The sequence below is a fragment of the Thunnus maccoyii genome, chromosome 17 (assembly GCF_910596095.1).
Source record: "Thunnus maccoyii chromosome 17, fThuMac1.1, whole genome shotgun sequence".
Taxonomy (NCBI): domain Eukaryota; kingdom Metazoa; phylum Chordata; class Actinopteri; order Scombriformes; family Scombridae; genus Thunnus; species Thunnus maccoyii.
This window is the reverse complement of record NC_056549.1, coordinates 25,037,811-25,062,480: the sequence shown is the minus strand read 5'-3', so window position 1 is coordinate 25,062,480 and position 24,670 is coordinate 25,037,811. Positions and strand designations below refer to the sequence as shown.

The window sequence follows — 24,670 nt, the reverse complement described above, 5'->3', positions numbered from 1 at the left end:
TAAAATGTTTATCCTCAATAAAAAAAGAAAAATACTTAAAAATCTGACTTTATCAAAGCTTTGAAACTACATAAAATGAGTGTGAATGGGTGCGATGGGAAGAAGAAATGTAAATATAATTTGAAGGTTTAGCTAAAGTAAAGCGGTTTCATGTTATCAGTTAAAGGAATGCCCGGTACCTTCTCCATGCTGTCAACACAATAACACCAGTTACCCGCTGACCTCCCATCTGCAGCTGCTTGGTAAACTGTGCTCACGACTGCAAGGCTGAGTGGAGTTTTTGAGGAAGAAAGAGGCTATGAACAACAGCAGGAGAAAGAATAAATTGATGCTGGTTTTTGATTCTTTGTTTTGCTTCTTCTGACTGCTCAATGTTACAAATGTTTCATAAAAAGCATTCTGTTACCAGAAGTTTATACTTTCTGTGGAATCCACTGAGTTCCAAGCGAGCTACTGTATCTTCTTTCTATCTTTCAGTACTAATACTGCATACGACTGACCCAATCATGAAGAAGTATAATTAGGATTTTCGCTGATAGAGCTATGTTATATTATCATCCCCACCTCATTGAAAAACACACTGTTTACTTCACTTCATTCAGGTGTTCATCAGTCCACTCTCTACTGCTTCTTCTTCTTCTTCTCCACTATCTTGGTGAAGTTCTGGATGTCCTCAGCCATCAGCTGGGGCTCTTCCATGGCAGCAAAATGGCCGCCACTTGCCATGGGCGTGTAGGTCATGAGTTTACGGTACTTCTCTTTGACCCACAGCTTGGGTGTGTGCATCAGCTCATTGGGGAAGCAGGCAAACCCAGTGGGGACGTACACTGGTATCCTGGGAAAAGATGATGATGTGTTAGCAAAGGCAGAGAGGAAGAGCTGTGTATAGATATTTCTCTGCACTCTAACACTGTGTTTGTAACTCACTTAGAGTGGGGTTGATTGAGGCCTTTGCCAAAGTTTTCCTTATAGAACCTCATTGAAGAAATGATGCAGCCAGATGTCCAGTAGATCATCACATTAGTCAGCAGGTCGTCCAGAGAGAACTTCCTGCAATGCATTGCACACACAAGCTTAGCACATCATGACCTGAGTGATTATATTTAATGGGAATGGCAACTTCAGGAGCTGCCATTTTTCATTATGCCCAGTTCTATTTTCTGTACCTGGTGAGTCCTCCATCCTCCAGGTTCCTGAAGTCCTGGCTTGTCCATGTGGAGAACTTCTCAAGAATGTAGGCGGCCAGACCGACTGGAGAATCATTAAGCCCTCGCCCTGAGATGAAATATAGAGTGACAGAGCATGAAATAATAGCTAAAAATACTTATAAACTTATAGTTGTGTCAACAAATCTATTTGATTGATAGATTTGTCAGTGAATAAAAATGCATTTGTTGTGATTGTAAAATTCCTTACCTTAAAGGGTCTGTTCACCCAAATCAGTAAAAACAAACAAACCACAGGACTCTTAAAGATACCATTAATGCTTGTGTACACTTTAAAACCTGATAAAAGGAGTGAAGTGTATTGCTGAGTGGCAGCTAAACTTGCTCTGCCTCAGATATAAAAATAAAAGGTAAAGTCTGCTTGCTCTTGGTTCTTACCGACAGTGTCGGGCTTGGTGGCCTGGATGTGCATGTAGCCAGACTCTTTGATGGATTCCACTACTAGTTTGTCCATGCAGGGGTAGAGACGCTGAATGTCTATGTCGGTGAAGCTGAACAGCTTGGGGAAGCGACGGCCGAGCATGAGGGATAAAGCCATGGGCAGCCCGGGCTTGGAAGGTGGGGCAAAGTTCACATGCAAGCCTTTGACTATCCTGAGTATGGAAAAAATGTAGCAATACATTAGGCTTTTACAGACAAAAGTCTACAGACTTAACAGACATGTCTTCAGCTGTCTCATGTTTAAATGATGTGAAATACTGTACAGTCTGATGTTTGACTATAAGTACAAGGATTATTTTCAGGTGTTGGGGAAGGTGTTTTGTTTTGTGTCTTACTTGGGCTCCAGCTGAGCCATGTTGGTGGTGACTAGCCAGCCCCAGTCTCCTCCATGAGCGTAGAACTGCTGGAAGCCCAGACGCTTCATCAGTTTGTGGAAGACACGTGCCGCACAAACTGAATCAAAACCTGTCCACAGACACAGACAGATACAGGAATAACAGACTCCGTGCAGTTTTTACTCTGCTATATGCATTTTATTTGAATGAACTAAGACATTTCATTGCAATCAGCGTTCTGGTTCAAGTGTCAAAAAACTTAACTTATGGTTAAGACCACTAAAAACTTAACTAACATCCTTACCCCTTGGAACATGTTTGCCCTCTTTATTCAAACAAAAAGAAAAACATTTGCACCGAACAGCAACCTCCTCTTTGTGGCAGGAAGGAACATGATTTATCGGAAATCCCTTAATACCAAATCATCACAGCACTACACAACCCTAAAACACTCCAGTGATGTTGGGAATTTACACAATGTCCAGTGCAAGACCCCAGACGCACCTTTTTTATGCGGTGCTTCCGAGAAGCCGTACCCAGGTATGGAGGGGCACACCACCTCAAACACAAGCTCATTTGGGTCTGATGGTTCTGTTAGCAGCGGGATCAATCCGTAGAACTCATAGAAGGAGCCGGGCCAGCCGTGAACCATTAGCAGAGGAATAGCACTGGTCCCCTCAGGCACCTTCCTGGGCTTCACGTGCACATAGTGAACATCAATACCTGGATGGGAGTTCAGTAAGTAAGAAAAAGTTAGAGATCAAGTACATATAATATGGGCTGATGAAAAATGAGGAACCCACATAGGATAGTATCTTCAAAATGTGTCAGCAGTGGAAACCAACCTTCAATGTTGGTTTTGAAGTGGGGGTACTGGTTGAGTTTGTCTACTTGTCTCCTCCAGTCAAAGTCATTTCTCCAGTAAGAGACCACTTTCTGCAGGTACTGGGAGTTGAAGCCATAATTAAACTGACTATCCTCCAATGAGGCCACAGGGCGAGTGTGGTCTATCCTCCTGTAGAGGTCCTGACAGGAAAGGAAAGAGGACATGAGAGGACATTTACTTCATGTTACGTTTTCCTTTGACTGACTAGATATCAAGAAGTCAACAAATGCTTCAGGGCTGTTTCCAGTAGTTGGTTTGGCTTTCCATCTCACATTAAAAGAGGATCATGTCACCTGAGTGACAAACTGAGAAAATCTAACCTCCAGCTCCTCTTCATTGGTGGTGACTTTAAAGGGGCGGATGGTGTCGTCCTCCCCACCATCAGAAGGTGCTCCGGCCCCCCACCAGCCATCCTCTGTCTTCAGAACCTGGGTCCTGCTCCTCTGAACCAGGAAGAAGATCAGTCCTCCAATCACCAGCACAAGCAGTAACTCTGTGAACATGGTGCCAAGTGTCTGCTCCGAGACGGGGATGGCTGGATGGAGAAATACCAGACAAGGGAAAGAGTAACATAACACAAGGCATTTGTCCAAAGATGGTTTACATGGCCAAGACATGACTACAAAGATTAGATTAGATTTTTTCTTGTCTCACATTTTTTATTTAAGTGGACTTATTATACCAGATAGAGACATAAGAATAAAGAATGATGAAATTATGACTTCAGAAGTGTGACTGGATGTGACAAAATCCAGATTTACTGAATAACACTAAATAAATTGATTAAATGGCACAGCTAATTTGATGTCACAAAAACTAAAGCACATGTAAGTCATTGGACTCAGATTCAAGTGAAATAAAAATGAGTAAACACCAAAGATGGCGAGCAGAGTAGGATGAAACTGAGATTTTTTTAAAATTATAAGCAATTAAATGATTAAACTGACAATATACTACGATATATTGTATAAGCCAGAAGAAAAAGTGAAACTTAAACAGATTTCCTAAGCTAAAAGAAATCTAATGTGTGCATTGGAAACAGCAGAGTAATTTGACAGCAACACAGTCTGACATGACACAATACCTTTCTCTGTGACTCTCAGTGATGCAATATGAGTCTGAGGCTCAACTATTTCATGAACGCAGAGTTTATGGGTAAAAGCGGAAAAAGTGGGACCAGTCAAACAAAAGTGTCACTGTTGCTGTGGTTGTGACCAGCTGATAGGATTATAGGCAGAGAACAGGGCTGATCACAGCTCAGAGCTGCATGACAAAGCTTTTCTCATTCAGGAGGGCTGCAAGCATGGAAACACACACACACACACACACACACACACACACACACACACACACACACACACACACACACACACACACGCTATAATTACACTGTGTTTATATCTGATTATAAAACTAGTAGCTACTATAACCACCCATTGGAAGACAAGTTTTGACTAACTTTGCATGTCACTGACTTCACAGAGAGAGGATTTGGCGTATTGACGTAAAAGAGAGCACTGTGCGTGAGTTCAGCGACCTGTCAACTGAGCTCGCCTCAATACAGACAAAACAGACCTGTTTTCTCGAACAGTCTGTGGGGGTCCAGCATCAACAAACCAGGCTGTGCCCCCTCACCTACATCTATCTATAGCAACTGGTATTTGTATTCAGCTAAATACACATGCGCGCTACAATCTGATCAACTTTTGACTGGAACTATCAAGTGCAATACCCTGACGGGCACATTAACCTAGAGCGAAAGGTCATGAAAACCATTCAGTCACTTTTATATATCGCTAGCTAACGTAACGTAAATCACAGCTAGACAGAGATAAGTTAATACCACAGTTAAATTCACACGTACGTATCCATTTTTGTCCTAAACATGCAACTTTTACTTGACTCAAAAGAAGCAAACCTGCGACACTATCACAGGCACATGCCACCAATGATATAGTTAACTTAGCCCAAATAATTTAACAGTAACAAAAATGTCTCTTAATCAGAAAGGATAGAGTTTGAGCTGTTTTACCTGCTGTCGTGCTAACTTACTGACAGATGTGAGTCCTGGTCGCTGCTTCTCTGGTCCCGTTCAATTCCTAAACTTCCTTTCTTTCACTTTGTCCTAGCTCCTCAAAATTAATAACACAATCAACTTTTTAATTTAGCTGCAAGGAGAGGAGCATTCAGATAATTAAGCATGTCAATTGTTTAAATCATTCGTCGTGCAGGTAAAGAAAAACGGGAGCATAGAACGATTCGTCCTGGAAACTGGAGGAGTGTTGACATACCAGAAGTGCATGATGGGACATGTAGTATACTACGGAAAAGGCTGACCAACACCGTGACTGCAAGTATTGTCGGTTTAGGGAGAATCCAAACTGCAGTTTCAGGGAATGTCTCACTCAAAAGAGAGAATGAAGAAAAACTATGTCTACACAAAAAGGACGCACCACAGAAAGATTTGTAAACATGTAAAATATATGACTTAACCAGAATTTGTATGACCCTGAATTCTGAGGAGTCAGTTTTAAAAAGAAACTCACATGTAACCAGAAGAAACATTTTTTAATCCTCTGATAAGTGTCTTTCCCAGGAACCCTGTTCTATTTCAAACTTTATCCGTCATACCACATCCTGCTGCGCTTAATCACGCAGACATTTCTGCTGCCTATGAACACAAAATAAATACAAGAGATACTGGGGTAAATAAACATTTATTGAACATGTAACGCATTTATTTTCAGTAGACGAAATGGCATTTGGAGGTGTGGGGGTTTCTACGTAGAAATTGTGGGACTCTCCACACCATTGTTTGGAAATCAGAAGGTCCTGCTTCATTCATGTGGCACAAGTCCATGAGGAAAAACAAAACGAAACCGATCGCTGTGCTGAAATCGAATCCAACACAGCTACATAGATGTAAATGGACAAGACAGGCGACATTGCCTGTCCTTTTTGTCCCCTTTAAAACTGAAAATAAATGCAAGCTCCTCTAAGAAAATGAAGGTGCCAAAGCTGGTTCCACAGCAGCAGAGGATTTTGTACTCCTTGTACATTTTGTCCCACCCCATATTCCCCCAACCGCTCTCATTTTCCCATCTTTACATTTCCTTGAATCTCTCAGCTGCCTACACTGACTTTACTTTGTATTAATACAATCAGGGATGGGATTAAAATGCCTGACGCTGAAAAGAAGTGTAATGAAAATTTTACTGATGTGGAAAGTATCTTAAAAGAAAATCCTGAGAGAATAAAATATATACAGTATCTATATCACATCTCTGAAAGTATTAACTCAGTGTAGGCAGCCTGATCAATCCCTCCACATCCCCTCTAAGTCTTCCCCATCGCACATCTCTCAGATTCACACCCCCAGTGGTTCTGTGCTCTCAACAACCACTGCGTCCACACTGAACTCAGTCCAGGTGCTCTAGAAGGTCAGCACTTCTAGAGCATTTTAGTCCGTCTCCATGGCGCCACTGTGCGTCTCCTTGGACACCATGAGTCTCATCAGTTTTCCGTGGAGCTTCTCGATCTTCTTCACGTCCTGGGCCTGGTCCGTCTTGTACTGTAAACACTGTGGAGATGGAGAAAGGCTACATGAGGCAATGACAGCTACAGTTACATTAAACTTGACTTTTCCTTCTTTTAAGTAACTATTTTGGAGAATGAAACCATTAATGTACTAACTAATGTACACTACACTACAATTAGCAACTAGGGACAAATCTCAGTACGAGTGAGGTGAGAAATGGTATCGTTCTTTATCATTCAATATTAGGCTTAAGGGGCCAGTATTATCGGATGGTCAAACAACTTTGAAAACTCCTCATCCCATACCTATCGGATGTTAAATTGAGGGCCCCCCCCCTCAATTGTCTGACCATTCTGTAATTTTATGAAACTGTCAATCCGACATTTACACCGATTTCACGTTGTCACTTTTCACGTGAATGACCCGAGTGCAACACTATGAATGCCTTTCAGGAGAGACAGTCTGAAATTCCCTGTATTAAACAATATCTCGCCTCACTCCTCTCTATGACGGCCAGCTTTTCACTGCACCTTTAAATTCTGTCTGGTTGAACTAGTTCTGATCAAGCATAAACCAACCCATAGAACTTATTTAAAGGACACAGCTGGTGAGAATCTATATTTTTCTTATTGTCAAAATAATACAGTGAAAAGATCAAAACAACCAATGAATTGAACCCACTAACAACACACTTGGCTAGCTTATTCTTCTGTACCATGGACCTCCACTATTAGAAAACACACCATTGTTCTGACTTTGACAGGTATTAACATTAACAACAGCATGCTATTTCAGTGTTCTAGCACCAGGTCACTGTCAGTCCAATGGTATGGCCTACTGGAGGTTAAATGAAGTAAAGAAGCCATGTCTTTCATGCTATGTCACATCAAAATGTCTGCTGCGATTGTTCAGGCTAGGGCTGTTCTGTCTGTCAGGCTTCCACAGACAGATCAACTGTTGGATGCACTGTCATGAAACTTTGTACAAACATTCATGAGCCAGCAGGTCAAAATGTTCACTTATATTCAGAGAATGACATGAGGAGGACAGAGGATGATTTTGCTAATTTTGGTGATGCCCTGTGTTTTCCTCTAGCGCCACTTGCAGGATGATATTTGTGGTTCAGAGGAAAATGTCTCCATTATAGCCAGACCGATACATGATATACATTGATATATATTTTGGTCATATATTATTTTTTTTTTTAAACACACACATAACACACAATCTTAATCTTATCATTTCTTACTTTTAAAGTTGTGACCAAGATACACAGTTAGTCAGATATTTTACATTGTAAAAAAAAAAAAAAAAAAAAAAAAAAAAAAAAAATCAACTTGTCAGTGCTCTCCGGTTGATAAACTAGTGTATGTTATGGTGACACTGTGTCCAATTCACATATACTCATCTATACTGATATAGTATCTGCAATAAGCTGATATTAGCCAATATATCAGCCTGACTGATTTATTGGTCCAGCTCTTGTGTCAACAACTCCTGGATGGATTCATTGTCTTGATTAGAGCTGAAATTATTAATCTATTAGTCAATCCTCAGCAAATAATTGGCAACCAATTTGATTTGTTACTTTTGTTTGTCTTATGGGATACTAAACTGAGCATATTTGGGTTTTGAACTGACTTCACCTTAGAAAATTGTGATATATAATTTTTTCACTATTTTCTGACATTCATAGTTGACATGATTAATTGAGAAAATAATCAGACTAATTTGATAATGCCAATAAGCACTGGTCTTTCTGAACTTGACTTTAGATTTGATGCTATCAACAGGTCGAAATTTGAATTTATCCAATACTTTGATTTTCTATGAAACAATTTTTCTTTACAGCCTCTCAGAGAAGCTGGCATAGCTGTAGACTCGCATGAAAGCACTGGTGCCTTGTGAGGAGCAGAGATGATAAAACAATCAATCAGCAGAGGACTACTGCGTACACCTGAGTATCTACCAAATACAAAGTAGTTTGGTTACAGCTACACATGTGTAAAGAATTATTTCGCTTATATATCCATGTTACACATCACTGTTACATTGGATTCTGTTTTCCATTCTCAGTTTTTACACACACTACTTTTCCAGGGAAAATTAAAACAAACTGAAACGCGAAGAACAGGCAGAGAAATTAAAGTGTTGGAAGTTTTCCATGTAAAAATGTTCACAACTCTGATTTGATGCTAACAGTTAGACTGAAACTGATTCCTCGTGTCACTTACCACGGCATTGTCGGTAACTTTAATGCACAGGTTGCCGTCGCAGTGTCTGTACTTGAGAACCACTCTGACCTGAAAACAGAACATTAATTCCAGTTAAACAAAAAAACCCATACAGTTTGCATGTTCACATCGCCGACGAGCTCTCCGGCTAACAAGCTATGCGGCTAGCATGCTAACATACATGTAAAAAAAGGTGTTTTTACCTTCATGGGATCTGTCAGATACAGTTTTTCTGCTGCGCGGGCGAATTCCTCCCAAGTCTGATAGTAAGGCATTATTCTAACAAAGCAAAACACTTTTTACACCAAACAATCTGTCTGAATCGCTCGACCAGGTTTGCTAACATCGGAAGACCACATCAGCAGCAATGTGATTAGTAGTTCCGGGTTACCTTTTCAAAACAAGAGCACGCCACTCAATAAATACAAAGTAATGAAGTCATTTTCAAAAACAAACAAACAAAACAAAAACAGAACAGACAGCAAACGTACTTAATTCATATTTTATTATATTTGAAAACCTTTCCATGACTAAAACTGCTTCCTTTACATGTCTGAACAGTATCACTGGGGAGCTAAATGATAACTAAAATCTATTTTATTATTGGCATATGAAGTGTAAAATATATCACATCAAATGCATGCTCCAGAGAGGAAAAGGCATTGAAGTTCCCAACGATCAGCTACAATTGCTGTTTGCATTCCCATTCTCAAATATCCATGTCTTTAGGGACATTTTTTTTAATAAATAAAATAGAGAAAGTGATGTTCATTGTGATTCCTTTTTAATACCTTGGGTTGAATCAACTACCAGTCACTTCATTTTTAGAAATGGTGCGCGCAGCCCTCAACAGACTTTTGTTTTGAAACTATCCCCAGTGGCTGAACCGGAAATAATACTGTGAAACATGGTGAGGGACATTCATCATGTCTCCCTCTAGTGGTTGCAGATAATAGATGTATGTTGCAGACTGCAAATGCAAAGTCCACAAAGCTTGAAATATGACTCATTTATTGCAGTCTTTGATTATCTATTATCATAATTGATATTATGTATTCAGGTTCCTGTAACCTTCATTTTCTCCTTCCAAGGTTGTAGGCTTTTTTTTCTTTCTTTCTTTTTTTTTTTTTTACATTGAGGAGGATGTGTAGTACTTACTTGGGAAGATATCTTAAAAGTAGCAATGCCACAATGTAAAAAAACACTAGTAAAAGTGTTGCATTACATTTTTTTTTAGGTAAACATGAAGAAGTATTATCAGCAAAAGTAACTCCTGCTGCATTAACATGTGAGCAGCTGGTGGAGGTGCGGCTAATGTGATCTACTTAATGTTGGGTATTACTCTATAACCTTTTATAAACTAATCATTGGTTTTGTATGTCAAATTCTTATTCTGCAATGTAGCTAGTAACTACAGCTGTCAAATAACATTTAGTGGAGTCCAAAGGATAAAACATCATAAAATGCAAATGCTCAAAGAAAGTACAACTCCCTCAAAATCGAACATTAGTACAGTACTCGATTATGTATTTAGTTAACTTTCACCACTGGTGGTCTTTTGGGGAGAAACCCTCCAGCTAGTAAGAGGATATAAGTGGTATTTCATGGTTTCTACACTAGATGGCAGACAAAGTTCAGCTATTTTCATGGCTGGATATTTGTGGGTGTTGGATGAACCCAGAAGCCTGAATGAGCCATGAATGGAAGTGACTTCACACTAAGCTATAGTTAGGAGGTTCACGTCAACGTTTGGCTGTTGCTGTTTTGCTGAGCAATATTATACAGTGTATGTAGCGGTAGAGAAAGCTTCATTTCCCTCCGATCTAATGACATTTACTGCTTCAGTGTATTAGACATCACAACAGAGCTGGTGAGGAGTGGCTGGTGTGGTGACAGCTCGTTCATCATCAGCTGAGTCAGTCATAGCTCAGTCATCCGAGCGGCTGACTCAAATCTATTTCATATTTTAGAACCAAATACATCATGCACACAAACACACATACACACACACACACACACACACACACACACACACACACACACACACAGTATACATAGACCAGTCTGGGCTGCAATTAGAACTTCAACAAAGCAAGTGTCAGATGCTGTATGCTGGATTACATTTGGCATTAGAACTGCCAAAAAGTGCTTCCTACTTTATCCTGGGAATTAGAGCATTTCAAATATATCAACTGCTAGATTCAGGATGAATAGGCCCAATCGGAAATAACCACCTCTCCTCTATAGAGCTGTAATTCAGGGTCTGTATTTATCAAACTTCTAGGAATTACACTCAAGAACACTCTAAAGAACTTAAGAGTACTTAAGGTCTAGAGAGTCCTTCACTGAGTGTGAGTAATAAGACAAATGAATCAAGGGACTCACTCCTATTAAAAGCGAACTGTAAAAGTCACTTTTAAGATCAGCTCTCAAGAGATTTGGATTGAGATATATTGCCATATTGTGCATTCTTTAAAAAATCCCTATAGTTTATTCAGTGGTGTGTTTTTCTGCAAAGACCTGTATAATTATAAGTATATTTTATTTGTTTGAAATCTCAAAATCAATTAATAATTAACATGCACAATTAACAACAATATAACATATTTATAATGTATAAACAAGGCTGAAATAATATAGGAAATTTGCTGAAATGGAAAAAAAATGATGTTGGGAGACAAGGTACAGAGAAATCTTATAATAAGGCAAATTTAATACGACGCTGACAAATGCAGACAATGAAGATGCTGAGAAAGTGATTGCAAACAAAATCAATGCAGGATTATTCTTGTTTTTTGTTGCACCTCTTATAATTGCCAAAAATTAGAAAAAGTGGTCTAACATCCTATCAAGCGTTCAAATGCAAATAATACGCTTTTTTTTACATTAAATATATATTCACAAGAAAAAAACTAAAAATGAACATAAATAACAATACATATCCTATAAATACAAAATAAAATAGCAAGATAACAGGAAGTACATCTGCACAACAAACACCTGCTGCATACATCAAACCTAAACTAAACAGACAAAAACATTAAAGTAAATCACTCCATCTCCCATTAGTAACCTTAATCAGCAGCTTAAAACTAGAACAACAAAAAATATATATCTATTTACAGTATATAATCTTCTTATCCTGTTTATAGTTCATCATGTTCTGTGATATTTCAACTCCAACCTTCACTCTGACTCAAAATATCCCACCACATTCAAAATGAACTTTTGTCCTTTATTCTTACTAATATCCTCTTTAACAGTGTTTAAGCATTCTGTGTTAAGTGGTTGTATTTTAGTGGCTTTAAATATATATGCTTTTCTCATCATAATGATGACGTTCAGGCTTTTTCCTTCCTCCTCCATTTGTAACCCTTAAATCCTCTTAGCATTATAATTAAAGGACAGCTATAGAAATCTGAATTATAAACAGAGATTCGTTTTTTAATCTTGATCCAAAATATGGCCACTTCCTTATAAAATCAAAACAAGTGAAAATCTTCTTCCTCCTCTTAAAATCTACATCAACCACACTGTTGATTTTCATGTTTTTAAGCATAGGTAAATAATCTAATAGGTAAATATCTGAAAATTTATTTTAATTGTAAAATTCTAATGGAGACCTAAAAGGTAGTTGTGTAAATGCTTGTAAATACCTCTCCATGGGATTATTGTCTAACAAATCCCACTACTTTGACTGAACAGCAGTTGACTTTTTATTGAAATACATACTGTACATAACTGGTGCATGTTTTTATTTATCTTCTCTTGCTCAGCCATGTTGTATTCCTAATGTAAGGGCAGCATATGGACACATTGATAGCTTCCTTTTCCAAGTCTATTATACGGCTGTGCAGAGTTGATTGTATGTATAAAAGTCACCAATATTACCATATACTACTTTAAGGTCATCACAAGACATGAGTTCTCCCCTATTATTCAAAAGATCATTTATAAACAATATTCTTTCTTCAAACATTGGTTTAATAAACAAGAGCTGATCCTCCATTAATATATTTTTATTGTGCCATGGTTTGGAATTTCATGACTGGGTTCTGGTTGGTGATATTGGTGTTGCAATCAGCTGATTATGACATCCTATAAAAAGCCTGATAAGTATGGGAGTGACTTTCTCTTTATCATAGTAAACTGAAAAGCAGGTAGGATAGATTTCTTTATGGAACAAATGATGAACAAAGATCAATAACTTTGCTGAGAAACATTGCAGATTTAGTACAAATTTAGGTATAACGGCTGCTTTTAATGCAAAGTTGAGTGCCTCGAGATTTAACAATTTGAGTACACCTTATTTATAGTCATTATATAAGAGAACATAAATAAGAACATAAATACACTTTATTGTTAATTTTTAAACATCTTGCGAAGTGTCCCAGTAGTTGAATGTTTACTGCTCATGCCACATGTCCAGAAAGTTCCTGGTTTGAGTCCAGTGAGGGGCCCTTGTTGCATGTTATACCATCTCTCTCTCTCCTCTTGTTTCCTGTCAGACTTTTTGCCAATAACTGTCCAATAAAGGCAAAACATACCAAATCTTTATATATATATATATATTAAAAAAATTAAAACATCTGATTTCCTGGGGTAGGTAGTAACACAAGTATATGGATAAACTGATGAACTGAGCTAAACTTAGAGTTTCCAGGCATTTCATTTTCTGTTAACTATTTGTAGCTTTCTAACAAGATTTTCTTTTGTAATATGTTCCATATTTTTTGGGATATGTTTACCTAAAGCATCTATCAGGCCATTTGTGCATTTTATAGGCAGATTGCAACAAAAGCTCAAAATGTGTCCCCTTCAGAGATCCAATTCATAACACAATACATTTATCATAGTTAGCTTTCAGCCCAGAAATAGCTGAAAATTACTCAGTTCTGGAAACTGGAAAATAACATCAATGATATTTAGTACAATCAGACAGAAATCTATTTCTGTACGGCAGTCTACTCTGAATGTTAGAGACCTCTGGGGCTCTCTTAAATTTACAAGCATTTTTAAGTCAAAAGTAGCTTGATCGTTTGAAGTATGTGAGTAGGAGTAAAAGTGAAGGTTTTTGCTTTTATCTTTAAATAAAGCTCAAAAATGTACTTAAAGCAGTTTGATAAATACAGGTCCTGAGCTTCACCGAGCTAACAAGTTCCCCTGACAATCCAAAACACCTGCGTCCACGTGGAATCTGAATTGCAAGCTAAAACAGTGTAATGGTTTTGTTTTGGTAAAATCACTTTGCCCTTTCCACAGAGGCGAACCTTTCCAACAAAGTGCAGCGGCATTACATAAAAGGAAAAGAGCTCATAACATGACCTTTGCCTCTACCTCTTTATTTTTTAGAAAACCCTTTCATAATCCTGTTTCAGAACATCAGTCAACCAGCAGGGGTAGCCCAGCTTCCTTTAAACATAACTAGTGCATATTCACTGCAATTTAAGGCTTCAGTCATGTTCTTTATTGTGCATCAGTGTCTTTCTCACTGAAATATTTACATGACAGACACAGCCAGATGTCTCATCAGCATCCATCAGATAGCCAGAGCCTTTCCTTTAGCTGGTTCCATTGCAAAGCCGGGGAAGGACATGTCTGTGCTATTCATGTTATTCCCCTAATCACCATTCTCATGGTGCTTTTTGCATTGCGCTCAGATTAATATAATACAATCAATGGACGGAGAATAGTAGCTTATGCCTCTGAGCTAAATAAAGAAATTTTGCATTTAATTTTTGGCTGCAAACAGTTTGAGTTGGCCTCGGCTTTGGTAAGCTTCTTTTAGCCCCTCTGTGGATAAGTGGCTTATAGTACTGGCTTCATTTGCTGTGGTGCCATTATAGTGATGTGTAATGTTGTTGTGTAATGATGGACACATGACATGCACACACATACAGTAGGCGCGCACTCAATCACATATCCACACACACTTGAAACAGACCTACACGCCGGTGCCGTGAACCCTCGCGGCGACATCACATCGCCAAATTTGTTTCTTGCTGACATGCAGCGTAAATCCTGAGGGATGACGTCGACAGTCAAGGTTCCACATTTTTACCACACCAGCACAAACCCCACCCCCACTCACACACTCACACACACACTAGTAAATCACACAGCAGGTGTCGGGGGCCACCTGTGGCAGAACATCAGCTCCTGTCTGTGACACCAGCTCTTGTCTGTGTGGAGGATGGTTGCACATTTTTGTTGCTTCTGTTAAAATAATTACTTTTAAGTGTGAGTTTTTAGTTTAAATTAAGTTTTCGTGACATTTTACGCTTGCATAGAATTTTCAAAATCCTATGTGTCAAATGCCACCTCGTGATAAAGCAGTTTTTCCTAATTCATTCATTGAAAAGGTCCAAAGATAAAAGTTTTCAACTGAGTTCATTTACTTTGAACAGTTTTCTTCATAAATCCTGCTGTCCCTAACACTGTCACCACATTTAAATGAAGTGCCTTTGAAATTCTGTCATAAAAGCGCTGTAAGATAAAGGCCAATCCCCACCAGGTCCAGCCTCAGTCTGAACTGTGTATAAATGCAATCAGGACAGTGATGAATAGCTCTGCTGATTTCATTTGGCAGGTTTTCTCCCCTCCTGGCATTTATATTTCATCTTTATTAATGATGTCAAAAGTTTACAAAAATGTAATATTGTGGATAAAGTTAATGAAAAATGGACTTTATCCTTTTCAGCAAGGAATGCAAATGTGCAAATGACATTTTCTCACACTTTAGATCAGGCCCATTTTTTTTTTTTTTTAGGATAATGGAGACTTGGTATTAACATAGTCAATATATGAGCTTTTTTTGCAGATAAAACCAGAGTAAAAGCTAGAGAACAAACTGAATATTGGGAGCAGTAAGCCATATTCTTGACTTCACTATGCCATGTGGATAACAGAGTGTTATTGTACATTGCAGGGGTCCAGACTTTCCCCATATATAGTGCAACCACAGACATGAACACCAAGTGAACTCTATAGGCAACAGCTTCATCACACTTTAACAAAACTCATCAAATCTATATGAATTTATAGTGAACTTATGTTGTGGCCTTTAGCATACGCCTGGGCTTTATAATCCTGCTGTTTTATTTCTGTAGCATGACTTTAAATTGATTGTAGGATTACTGTAGTTATTTTCAACAATGGAAAACAGATAAACTGCACACACAGACAATTTAACAGACTGTGTTGTAATATTTTCAGTCTACTTTGGTCCCAGCTCAACATCACACAATTAAAACACACAACAAGAGACCCAGCTCAGTTGTCAGGGGCAACCTGTACGTGCTACGTCCCACAAGTTGCGTCAATTGCTGCCTTCAGGCGCTGTGGGAAATTAAAAAGCCACATCTACATCGCAGAGGAAAGATGCAACAAATTGAACAGTAGCCTAGATGCAATTGTCAAGTTGATTCAGCTTGTCCCCCAAGTTGACAGATGTTAAGTATTATGAGAAGCTCTATTAGCTATAGCCTACCTTTAATAAATAACTGAAATGTTGTACTTCACAGTAAATCCTTATCAAACTGCGTAGGGTAGTTTTGTAAACTAAATCCAATAAAACATGACAAATTGCCTACTAATTTGCCAGTCAATTATTTTATCAACTTTTTGTCAGTGTACCAAGGATCCTTTGAGACTTTTTTTATAGTAAAAACGTCACACTGTCTAACTAGCTTCAAACGTGTATGTTTTATCCTCCAATATACCTCCTTTAACAAAGTCTTATATTAGTAATTTAGAAATGTTTTTTAAGTCGTATTTGTGACCGCGCATATTCAAAGTGGGACTTTATGGCGCGTCCGTGAAGGCAGCACGCGTTGCAGCCAGCAGGCAGCGGCAGCAGACCGGCATCCGAGCGGCACAGCGCCGCATCACTCCGACCCAAGTGCGTCAGAAAAACCCGAGAAACGCTGCGATTTTCCACTTTGACTCATCGCCACCAGCGGAGCCGCGTTGCTCTAGATCATGTAGGATTCGACTGTTTCTTTTTTAAATCTCCATTTTATTTTTTTCTTTTATTTTTTTTGTACTTTTACCGGATAGCCTGCAAACTGTGAAACCTCTCGTCACGCCGCCGGAGTCCCATTCATCTCGTCGCCTGTAGCCTTGAAACCAAGCGGTGAACTTTTGTGAAAACTACACAACAAGTCACCCGTCGTCGTTACCCAAAGGAGTCTGTGATATATTTGGCCTGACAACACTTTCGCCATGAGGTAAGAAGCTCCTAACGGTCTTAAATATGAAATAACAGCAGAGAAGTGGCGGCTCGAGGGGGGTGGGGAGGGGGGGGGGGCGATAACATGATGAAAGTCGGGAGTTGAGGCAGCGCACAGAGCAGCCTGGAGGACAGCAACACTGGCTCAAAAATGTGCTCCAACAACAGCTTATATTTCAGCAGCTTTACGCAGTGTCTGTCTGCAGTGCCATGTTAGCTTTAATATGTGAAATACTGTCAGCTGTGTAACACCGACAGGCTCGTTTCAACGTTACACACAGTTTGTGCTGCATTTGAGGACGTGCATGGGTTTGGAATGGCGCTTGCTCATTCCTGCTGCTACTCCCACACTGCATAAGAGGGATTATCTTCCAGCACTGGTGATGGGGTGGCATTTATTTGATGCCACATTGTGATTGTTACACACACACACACACACACACACACACACCCACAGAGCTTTGACCACCACAGGCTGTGTGCTCGTCGGTGCTTCTAGGTCCTCAAAGCAGCTCTTGCACTTCAATCAGCTGGGAAATGTCATGGAGAACGGTTGGCAAATACCCATGAATGTCTCTCTGCCTCTAAATATACAGTAGATACCCAAGCCTATGTTTATTATTATGCATATGAGAGGACATGCAGCACACATTCACAGACACTCCATGACACATGTCAGAGGTGTATTGAGGACACACCTTTTTTTTTTTTTAAACTAATGTTGACAGTCTACCTGGAGCTGTTAGGGTGCAGCCATCTGTCACCAATGACGAGTCTGTTGCTCTTTAACATTGGATCAGATGTTCAGTCTAAGGCGATGCATTTATGGCTGTTGTGTAACATGGATGGAGTCTTTGTTTCTTAGTGTGTCTTTTTTTTTTTTTTTTTTTTGAAGGGCAAGAATAACCCTAAGCTGCAGGAATGCGTCCTTAAAAATGCCAGAGGTTGCTGATGAGGCAGAAAGCATGGCTTTTACTTGATTTCATTCGACACGGCGAGCACAGCGCAGCAGTTTTTGTCACATATTTCCTTTTGCACGGTGATGTTCTGCGTTCAGGTGTCAAAACAGCTTCCTTGGAAGTGTTTGACCTTGATTTTTTTTTTTTTTTTTTGAAATCAGTGATCTAACTCTGTGTGTATGTGTGTTAAAAAGTGAGACATGCAGCGTGGATGGGGCTGGCCCCCTTTAAGAAAGCCCCTAATTGAATCCAGCTGTTGGAATCCCTCTGTGGGCCAAACTGCGGTTAACAATAGCTTTGGTTGTTTCAAAAGAGCCGCATGTTGTGTCCATGTCCCAGAATGGAAACCGCTAACTTTTCTGTCCACTTTCATGTTTCTAATTTTTTCTCTCCTCTTCCTCATACTTTTTTTTTTTAACAACTCTCTCATTAGTAGTTTTGAACCTTGTGTGTGTGTATGTGTTTTTGGAGCAAATCTCTTTTCAGACAGTTGATAGTGAACATCACTGAACCACTGATGGCAGCAGAGAAGACTCAGCTTTTAACACACAAGTTGTCTTTCCTCGCTGTCATTCAAAAGGAGAAATGTATATCCAGAAGGGAGTTAGAGATGCGTCTGTGGAGTGTAACAGGTGTGTGTGTGTGTGTGTGTGTGTGTGTGTGTGGTGGTCCCAGCTGCTCAGAGCTGACTCATGCAGGACATTTGTGGCTGTGTGCTTGTGAGTCATGAGGTTGTGGCTACAGTGACAACTAGAAAGTTGTACCGTCCATACTGCCGAAGTTTAGACAGCTAACTAGTCTGTCTGTCACCAGCCTACACGGCGTCATGTGTTCACTCAACTGACTGTTCAGGGTCACCAGCGCTCTACATCCAATCAGATTTCAGTACAGTAGCTGTGTCAAACAAGTCCAAGATAGTTGGAGACCAAATGTAGCAAACAACTGAAACATCTTGCTTGGAGAACCATTGCAGTCACTCTTGATTTTGACTGTAAACACTTTTTTTATTCCCAACAAGTCCTTCAAATTAAACGGCAAATTAAATTAAATGGCAAAATACAGCCCGGGTCCATGCTCTCCAGAATGACATAAGTGTTTTCTGATCTGATGTCCCCTATCTGACATCATTTGTGTGTGACTTCTTATTGTCAGCAAATCTCATGCAGAGTCAACCCAACAATGAACTCATCCTACTTACAAGTATGGTGTGTGTATCCAAAGTCTGGTATTGTGTTCCTTTTCTGTGCTGTAGACCTCCGATGTTGTCCAAAAGCTATTAAAAACACATCATTGAGTCACACCGCTGCACTCCTAAGACAGTTTACAGGCATTGATTGTACAAGTCTCTGAACTCTACTGGAGGGATGAACACTATTCTTCCAAATGATATTTCCTCAGTTGGTGTTGTGATGATGGTGGTGGAGAGCGCCGTCTAACACGTTGATCCAAATCTCCCATTTGTCTTTAATTGGGTTGAAATCTGGTGACTGTGAAGGTCATAGCATATGATTCACATCGTTTTCATACTCATCAAACCATTCATTGACCCCTCCTTGGATGTAAATTGGAGCATTGTCATCCTGGAAGAGACTGCTCCCATCAGGATAGAAATGATTCATCATAGGATAAAGGTGATGACTCAGAAGGACTTTGTATTGATTTACAAAATGCCCCGCAAAGCATAACAGAGCCACCAGATCCCGTCACTGCAGGGGTCAGGCATTCAGGCCTGTACTGTTGTCTCGGTCTACGCCACACATGCACTCGCCCACTTGTCGAGAGTATGGTGAAGGATGACTCATCTGACCATATCACTTTTTTTCTACATCTCTGTAGATCTTAGGTCTCTTCCTCTTGCCTTCTTGATACAAAATCAGAATCAACTGCTCAGCATTTTTATACATGCAACAGAGCATGGTTGGATGTTAATTGTACCATGCAGTGCACCTGTGTGGAAGCATCTGCCTTTGTTATGTTTCTCCACTCATTTATTCAGCTTTTTCCTTTAATTTATCACCCGTCTGTATGTATTAGCTTGCATGCAGTGTTGTTTTCTATATATGTCCACACACTGATGGCAATTTACCAACAAAAGTGACTCGTATTGTGAACTAACCTCCTAGGTGCAGCAGATATTTAGTAGCACACGTCTGGTGGTTTTATCCCGACTCTTAAGGTCAAAGGTACCTGGACGGAGCACATTCCTAAACCATGAGGACGACTGTGTATAAATAATGGCAGCCGGTTTGTTTCCCTGCGTTGTGTCAGGCCACACGTAGCGCTGATGTCAGCTTATCCGTAGTCGTTAGATAAGCGGCATCGTCAGGGTGACGGGGCTGCGAAGTGTCATGGTAACAAGCCTTGACAACTGCGGAAAGGCCTCGTGCCTCCCAGGCGCTGCAGGTTCACGCCACAGATGAATGACAGGCGCTGAAGCCAGGACAGGACACATGCAGCCTGGAACTTTTTTTTTTTTTTTTTTTTTTTATCTATCTAATGCTGCACTAGAGGAACTGTTGACGTGGAGAAAAACTCCCCCCAGTCACTCAGGAGTTTAAGCCGGATTGCAGCCAGTCGTGTTATCCGATCCAAATGAGCTATTAATGAGGTCAGACGGAGGCTAATTGGAAATGAGAATAAATTTGTCCCATACATTGATTTTAAAAGGCTTAAAGTATAGTCACAGACTTGAGTGGCTTCTCGGCTTTTATCGAGTGCGGACGGAGGATGAGCTGCGAAGAATCAGTCAGAGGGGAGTTGTTCTTCTTTACAGGACAGATTAATAGATCATGTACTGTATAAGGCTGCGCAGTATGATAATATATATAGCGACACAATAGAAAAACTGTTTCATATCAAGCTCTATTGTTTATTTCGTTGTGTCGCAAATCACACTCCGGTCATATCACACAGCCCTAATCATGTAGCTGTAATATCATTATAAGCAGAGTTCATTACCAGGGAGCATACCAGCCTAATTCTCCGTCAGTTTCAATATAGCAGTCTTTGTTGATAACTCCCAGAGCTCCACATTTCCTCAATAACACTACTGGCTTTGTCTCCATCTTTGCTGTGAAACTAAATTTACCCTTGAAAGGAGTGTGTTGAATCGGTAGCAAACGCTTCAGTCGGAATTCGTCTCCTTCTCCTCTCATAATACAAACTGATCATCAGCTTTCGTCTGGTAGACTCAGAAAAGTGTTCTCTCAAGGTTGTGTCCAGACTGGAAAAATTATATGTCATTTGATGCCAAAGAGATTTTTTGTGAACTTTTTTCGAACGGGCCATTAAGTATATAAATCTTGAATATAATTTTCTGCATTATCATCCCCATCAAAGTGCAGCGACTGATCCAAGTTTCCCCTCCAGATCTGCGGTTAATCCATGCAGAGCCATTGATGTGACTTTATATTATTCTGATGCCGGAGATGTGAGTGTAATCTTGAATAATTCATATAAAATGTCAGAGAGAAATCATTAAAACCGACTAATCAACTGGAATAGTCTCAGTTGACCTAACCGACTATCGAACCATACCCACACAATCTCTCCTTTCCTCTTTTTTCTTCCTCCGACTAAAACTGCTCCTCTTTGCCTGCTGTTCTTTATCTGAAGGTAGATTGGGCCATAAAACGTTAAGTGCACACCAAATAGGACGGGAGAATGAAGTTATTGTGCTCCAGTGATTTCCTTTTGAAGTTTTTTTCGGGGGAGATTTTGATCATACTGGCTCCCCGCCACCATCTGCTCCTCGCACTCCTCATCTCCGCTCGCTCCTCCTCTCCTCCCTCTGCAGCCTCTCTCCCTGCCAATCCAGCCTTAATCTCATTCTCTCAGTTTCCCCTTCTGTCTCCTCCAAAAAGGGGATGCTGTGTGCAGTTTTTCTTCTCAGACAGGATTTTTAGTCTCACATCTCATGTCTTGATCTTGTTTGCGGAGGTAAAGTCAACTCGAAGCAGACGCGATTCAACCAGGATTATTTCAGATTCACTACAGTGAAAGACATGATTGTAAACTTTTATTAGATGGTATATAAATAAAGAAAAGATCAAGTAAAGTCATCTTCTGTAAAGTAACTTCTTATACCTTCAGCGCACTAGTCTGACTTCAGCACATTCTCACTTGGCAGCTGTGCAACCACGGTCCTCCGCTGTTGGCCAGTGATGCGGCTGAAGGTTAAGTGCCTTGCTCAAGAACATCTCAACAGCGGCTCCAAAGGGGAACGTTACTCATTCACTTTAATCACACAGTGTCCCAGCTGACCCGGTGATTCAAGCCAGCAACCGTCCTGTCACAAGCTCACTTCTCTAATCTTTAGGCTGCCACCATCCGACTCATTATGTGTGTGTGTGTGTGTGTGTGTGTGTGTGTGTGTGTGTTTAGTGACATTTACGGTGCCTTTTCTCTCTATTTGTGATGAGTCACTCCGTGGACACTAAGAATATTACAGACCAGGTTGACAAACCGCCTGCTCTTTCCCTCACATGGTGTTTTGCTGCCCTCTTGATGTGTAATTTTAGGAGCATTTTGCGCCTCTGTTAGGGGGCTGTTGGCAGTAATGTAATAAACATTTGTACCACTTTGGATCGTGCTCATCATTATGTGATGAGGTCTTTTTTTTTCTTCCCAGAATGCATTTTTAAGAATTCCTTAGCCGGCTTTAACAAACCTGATTGACGAATATGAGAATTGAACACTTAAAGTGTTAACAGAGTGGAATGCAAATTGAAATCGGGTCTATTACTGGAACATTCTGCACCATGCTTATTTTTACACTTGATTTATGTAATTTCAAGGGTACTTTTGCCCTGAGCTTGTGCCCATTTCTGGCCGTGGTCTGAACAGTGAATCACTGCTGACATCTGTCTTCTCCCCCCTCTCATCTGTTGTCTTCCTTACTCCATAATCACGCATGCGGCTGTTTGAGCTCGCTTCACTGACAGAATATGAAGAACTGGAGGGAGGGTCAATAAGTCAAATGAGATCAGGTGGATTGAAAGTCAAGCCCAGCTCATTGATCATATCTCTGCTGACTAAAATGTTGTAGAAAGGCCTATGTGGAGTTTTGTCTTTTGGGTGAAGGCAGTGACATCAGCTTAGTAATTAACAGAGTGTGTTTATTTGCTTCAGCCTGAAGTAACATGAGCCTTGTAGTTTTGCATGACATTCATTAAAAACTCCTAAATGCTTTTTGATAGTTTAAAGGGTCCATATGATGCTTTTTGTGATTTTCTGTTATTTCTATCCTGTTATGATGTCGGATGTTAAACATGGTCAAAGTTCCAAAACTTAAGGTTAACATATGTAGAGATTCTCCCTGCAAGTCAAAAACCAGGGCTTCAACCTGCCCTGAACACTTTGTTTGCAACAGTTTTTTTCTACCCAGCTGATGTCGACTTGTCACGCAAGCCGCCCGTTCTGTAGCCTTGTTGCTAAGGTTGTTGCTAAGGTTTTTCCATGTGTTGTTCACGTTGTCCCCTCTAGTATTTTGGATTGGATTTCGTCTCCAACATATACACAAGTATTTGAGAAACTGACATTTAGAGTAAAGAATATAGTTTGTTTCATGGTTTGTTGACTTAGCCTTTCAAGCGGCTGGAAGTCAGCTGAGAGGCATCTTCCAGAAGGTAACCAATCAGAACAAGAGACAGAGAGCTGAAACAGCCTGTACCAGACGAGCTGAACTGTGGGGCAGCATAAAGGACCAATATAAGATGCCAAGGTATTTCGCTAGAGCCCCAGATTAAAAATATAGATTTGGAAATGTGCACGATACGTCCCCTTTAAGTTTACTTGTGTAAACGGCTAAACCTGTCCAGATGGATGTGACAGAGGGATGTTGGAAAAGTGAGTCACTCTACAGTTGCAGGGTTGTGTTTACCTCAGGATGACCAACTGTCACCTCTATTTTACATAAAGAAATGAAGGTGTGATGTTGGACTAGCAGCAATGTCCCGCTGACACTTCTGATTCACTTTTCACACACAAGCTTACACCCACCTGTTAAAGCTGCACGCTTGTTTGTATTTTCATATTGTGCTTCTGTGTAATATAATCCTAGCATGTCGGTTGACCAAAACACATCTCTACTTCAGTCTTATTTTATTATTAAAGGATGTTACTTCTGTCTGCTTCCCAAACAGGTGAAGGTCAAGAGTGAAAGACAATAATCTCTGTGCTCACTTATAGAGGTCACCTTCCACCCGCACTGATAGAAATAGGTGTCTGCTAAGCTCTAAATATTTCCATCAGTGTGTGTGACTGACAGCAGGGTTGTGTGTTTAACCTGCGAGGCGTCATCTTTGCCATTCTGTGGGTTTGGTGAGTTCCTGCCACTGACATCACTCACTGTGTATGGAAAAGTGGAATGCTGTGAACGTACAGTTTGGTGTCTGCACCTGGGCTAGGGTTAGCTCGGACACATTTGTCACTGACGAGGTTGATCTATGCTGTGTGTGTGTGTGTGTGTGTGTGTGTGTGGGACAGACCGAGCACACAGATGGCTGTCAGGATGAGGACAGCCCATACATCTTTCAACTCGTGCACACACACCTAACACCAACCCTGTCTGCTAAGAATTCAGTTCATATACATGTGATTAGATGTATGGATTTGCATTCACAGGAGAGCTAAAGATCCAGAGCAGGAAGTAGTTTGACTGTCCTGAAAGATTGTAGGGAGGATGTTGAACTGGATGGCCTGATGAAAAACAAATGGCGACCGATCCATGAAATTATAAAGTTTTGCCAGCATGTTTAGAATAAATCTTCATTTTAGCGACATTGTGTTTTCCCAAAATTTTTTTAGCTGATGTAAAATGT

The 24,670-nt window shown here is 40.1% G+C and overlaps 3 protein-coding genes across 4 annotated transcripts in view; 1 reads left to right on the top strand and 2 right to left on the bottom strand.

Moving 5' to 3' along the window:
- Positions 1–332: 332 nt before the first annotated feature.
- ephx1 (epoxide hydrolase 1, microsomal (xenobiotic)) lies at positions 333–5,197 on the bottom strand. Of its 2 annotated transcripts, none has more exons than XM_042390976.1 (9): positions 4,921–5,197; positions 3,209–3,423; positions 2,848–3,028; positions 2,507–2,725; positions 2,003–2,132; positions 1,605–1,819; positions 1,167–1,275; positions 928–1,050; positions 333–835 (listed from the first exon to the last, which is right to left on the bottom strand). In XM_042390976.1, the coding sequence occupies exons 2-9, from the start codon at positions 3,389–3,391 to the stop codon at positions 622–624; spliced, it is 1,374 nt and encodes a 457-aa protein (XP_042246910.1). In that variant the 5' UTR covers positions 3,392–3,423; positions 4,921–5,197; the 3' UTR covers positions 333–621. The 2 variants fall into 2 exon arrangements, with proteins under 2 accessions (XP_042246910.1, XP_042246911.1); XM_042390977.1 differs by having other exon boundaries at positions 4,941–5,197.
- A 392-nt stretch (positions 5,198–5,589) lies between these two features.
- On the bottom strand, positions 5,590–9,046 carry srp9 (signal recognition particle 9). Its single transcript, XM_042390978.1, has 3 exons — positions 8,864–9,046; positions 8,661–8,729; positions 5,590–6,468 (listed from the first exon to the last, which is right to left on the bottom strand). Exons 1-3 carry the CDS (start codon positions 8,933–8,935, stop codon positions 6,349–6,351), a joined length of 261 nt encoding a protein of 86 aa, XP_042246912.1. The 5' UTR covers positions 8,936–9,046; the 3' UTR covers positions 5,590–6,348.
- Positions 9,047–16,497: 7,451 nt separating this feature from the next.
- The window catches only part of enah (ENAH actin regulator), a 130,752-nt gene continuing 122,579 nt past the window's right edge, over positions 16,498–24,670 (top strand). The window contains exon 1 of the mRNA XM_042390460.1: positions 16,498–16,888. Coding sequence (XP_042246394.1) covers positions 16,884–16,888 — 5 coding nt within the window. The 5' untranslated portion in view covers positions 16,498–16,883. The remainder of the gene's footprint in view (positions 16,889–24,670) is intronic.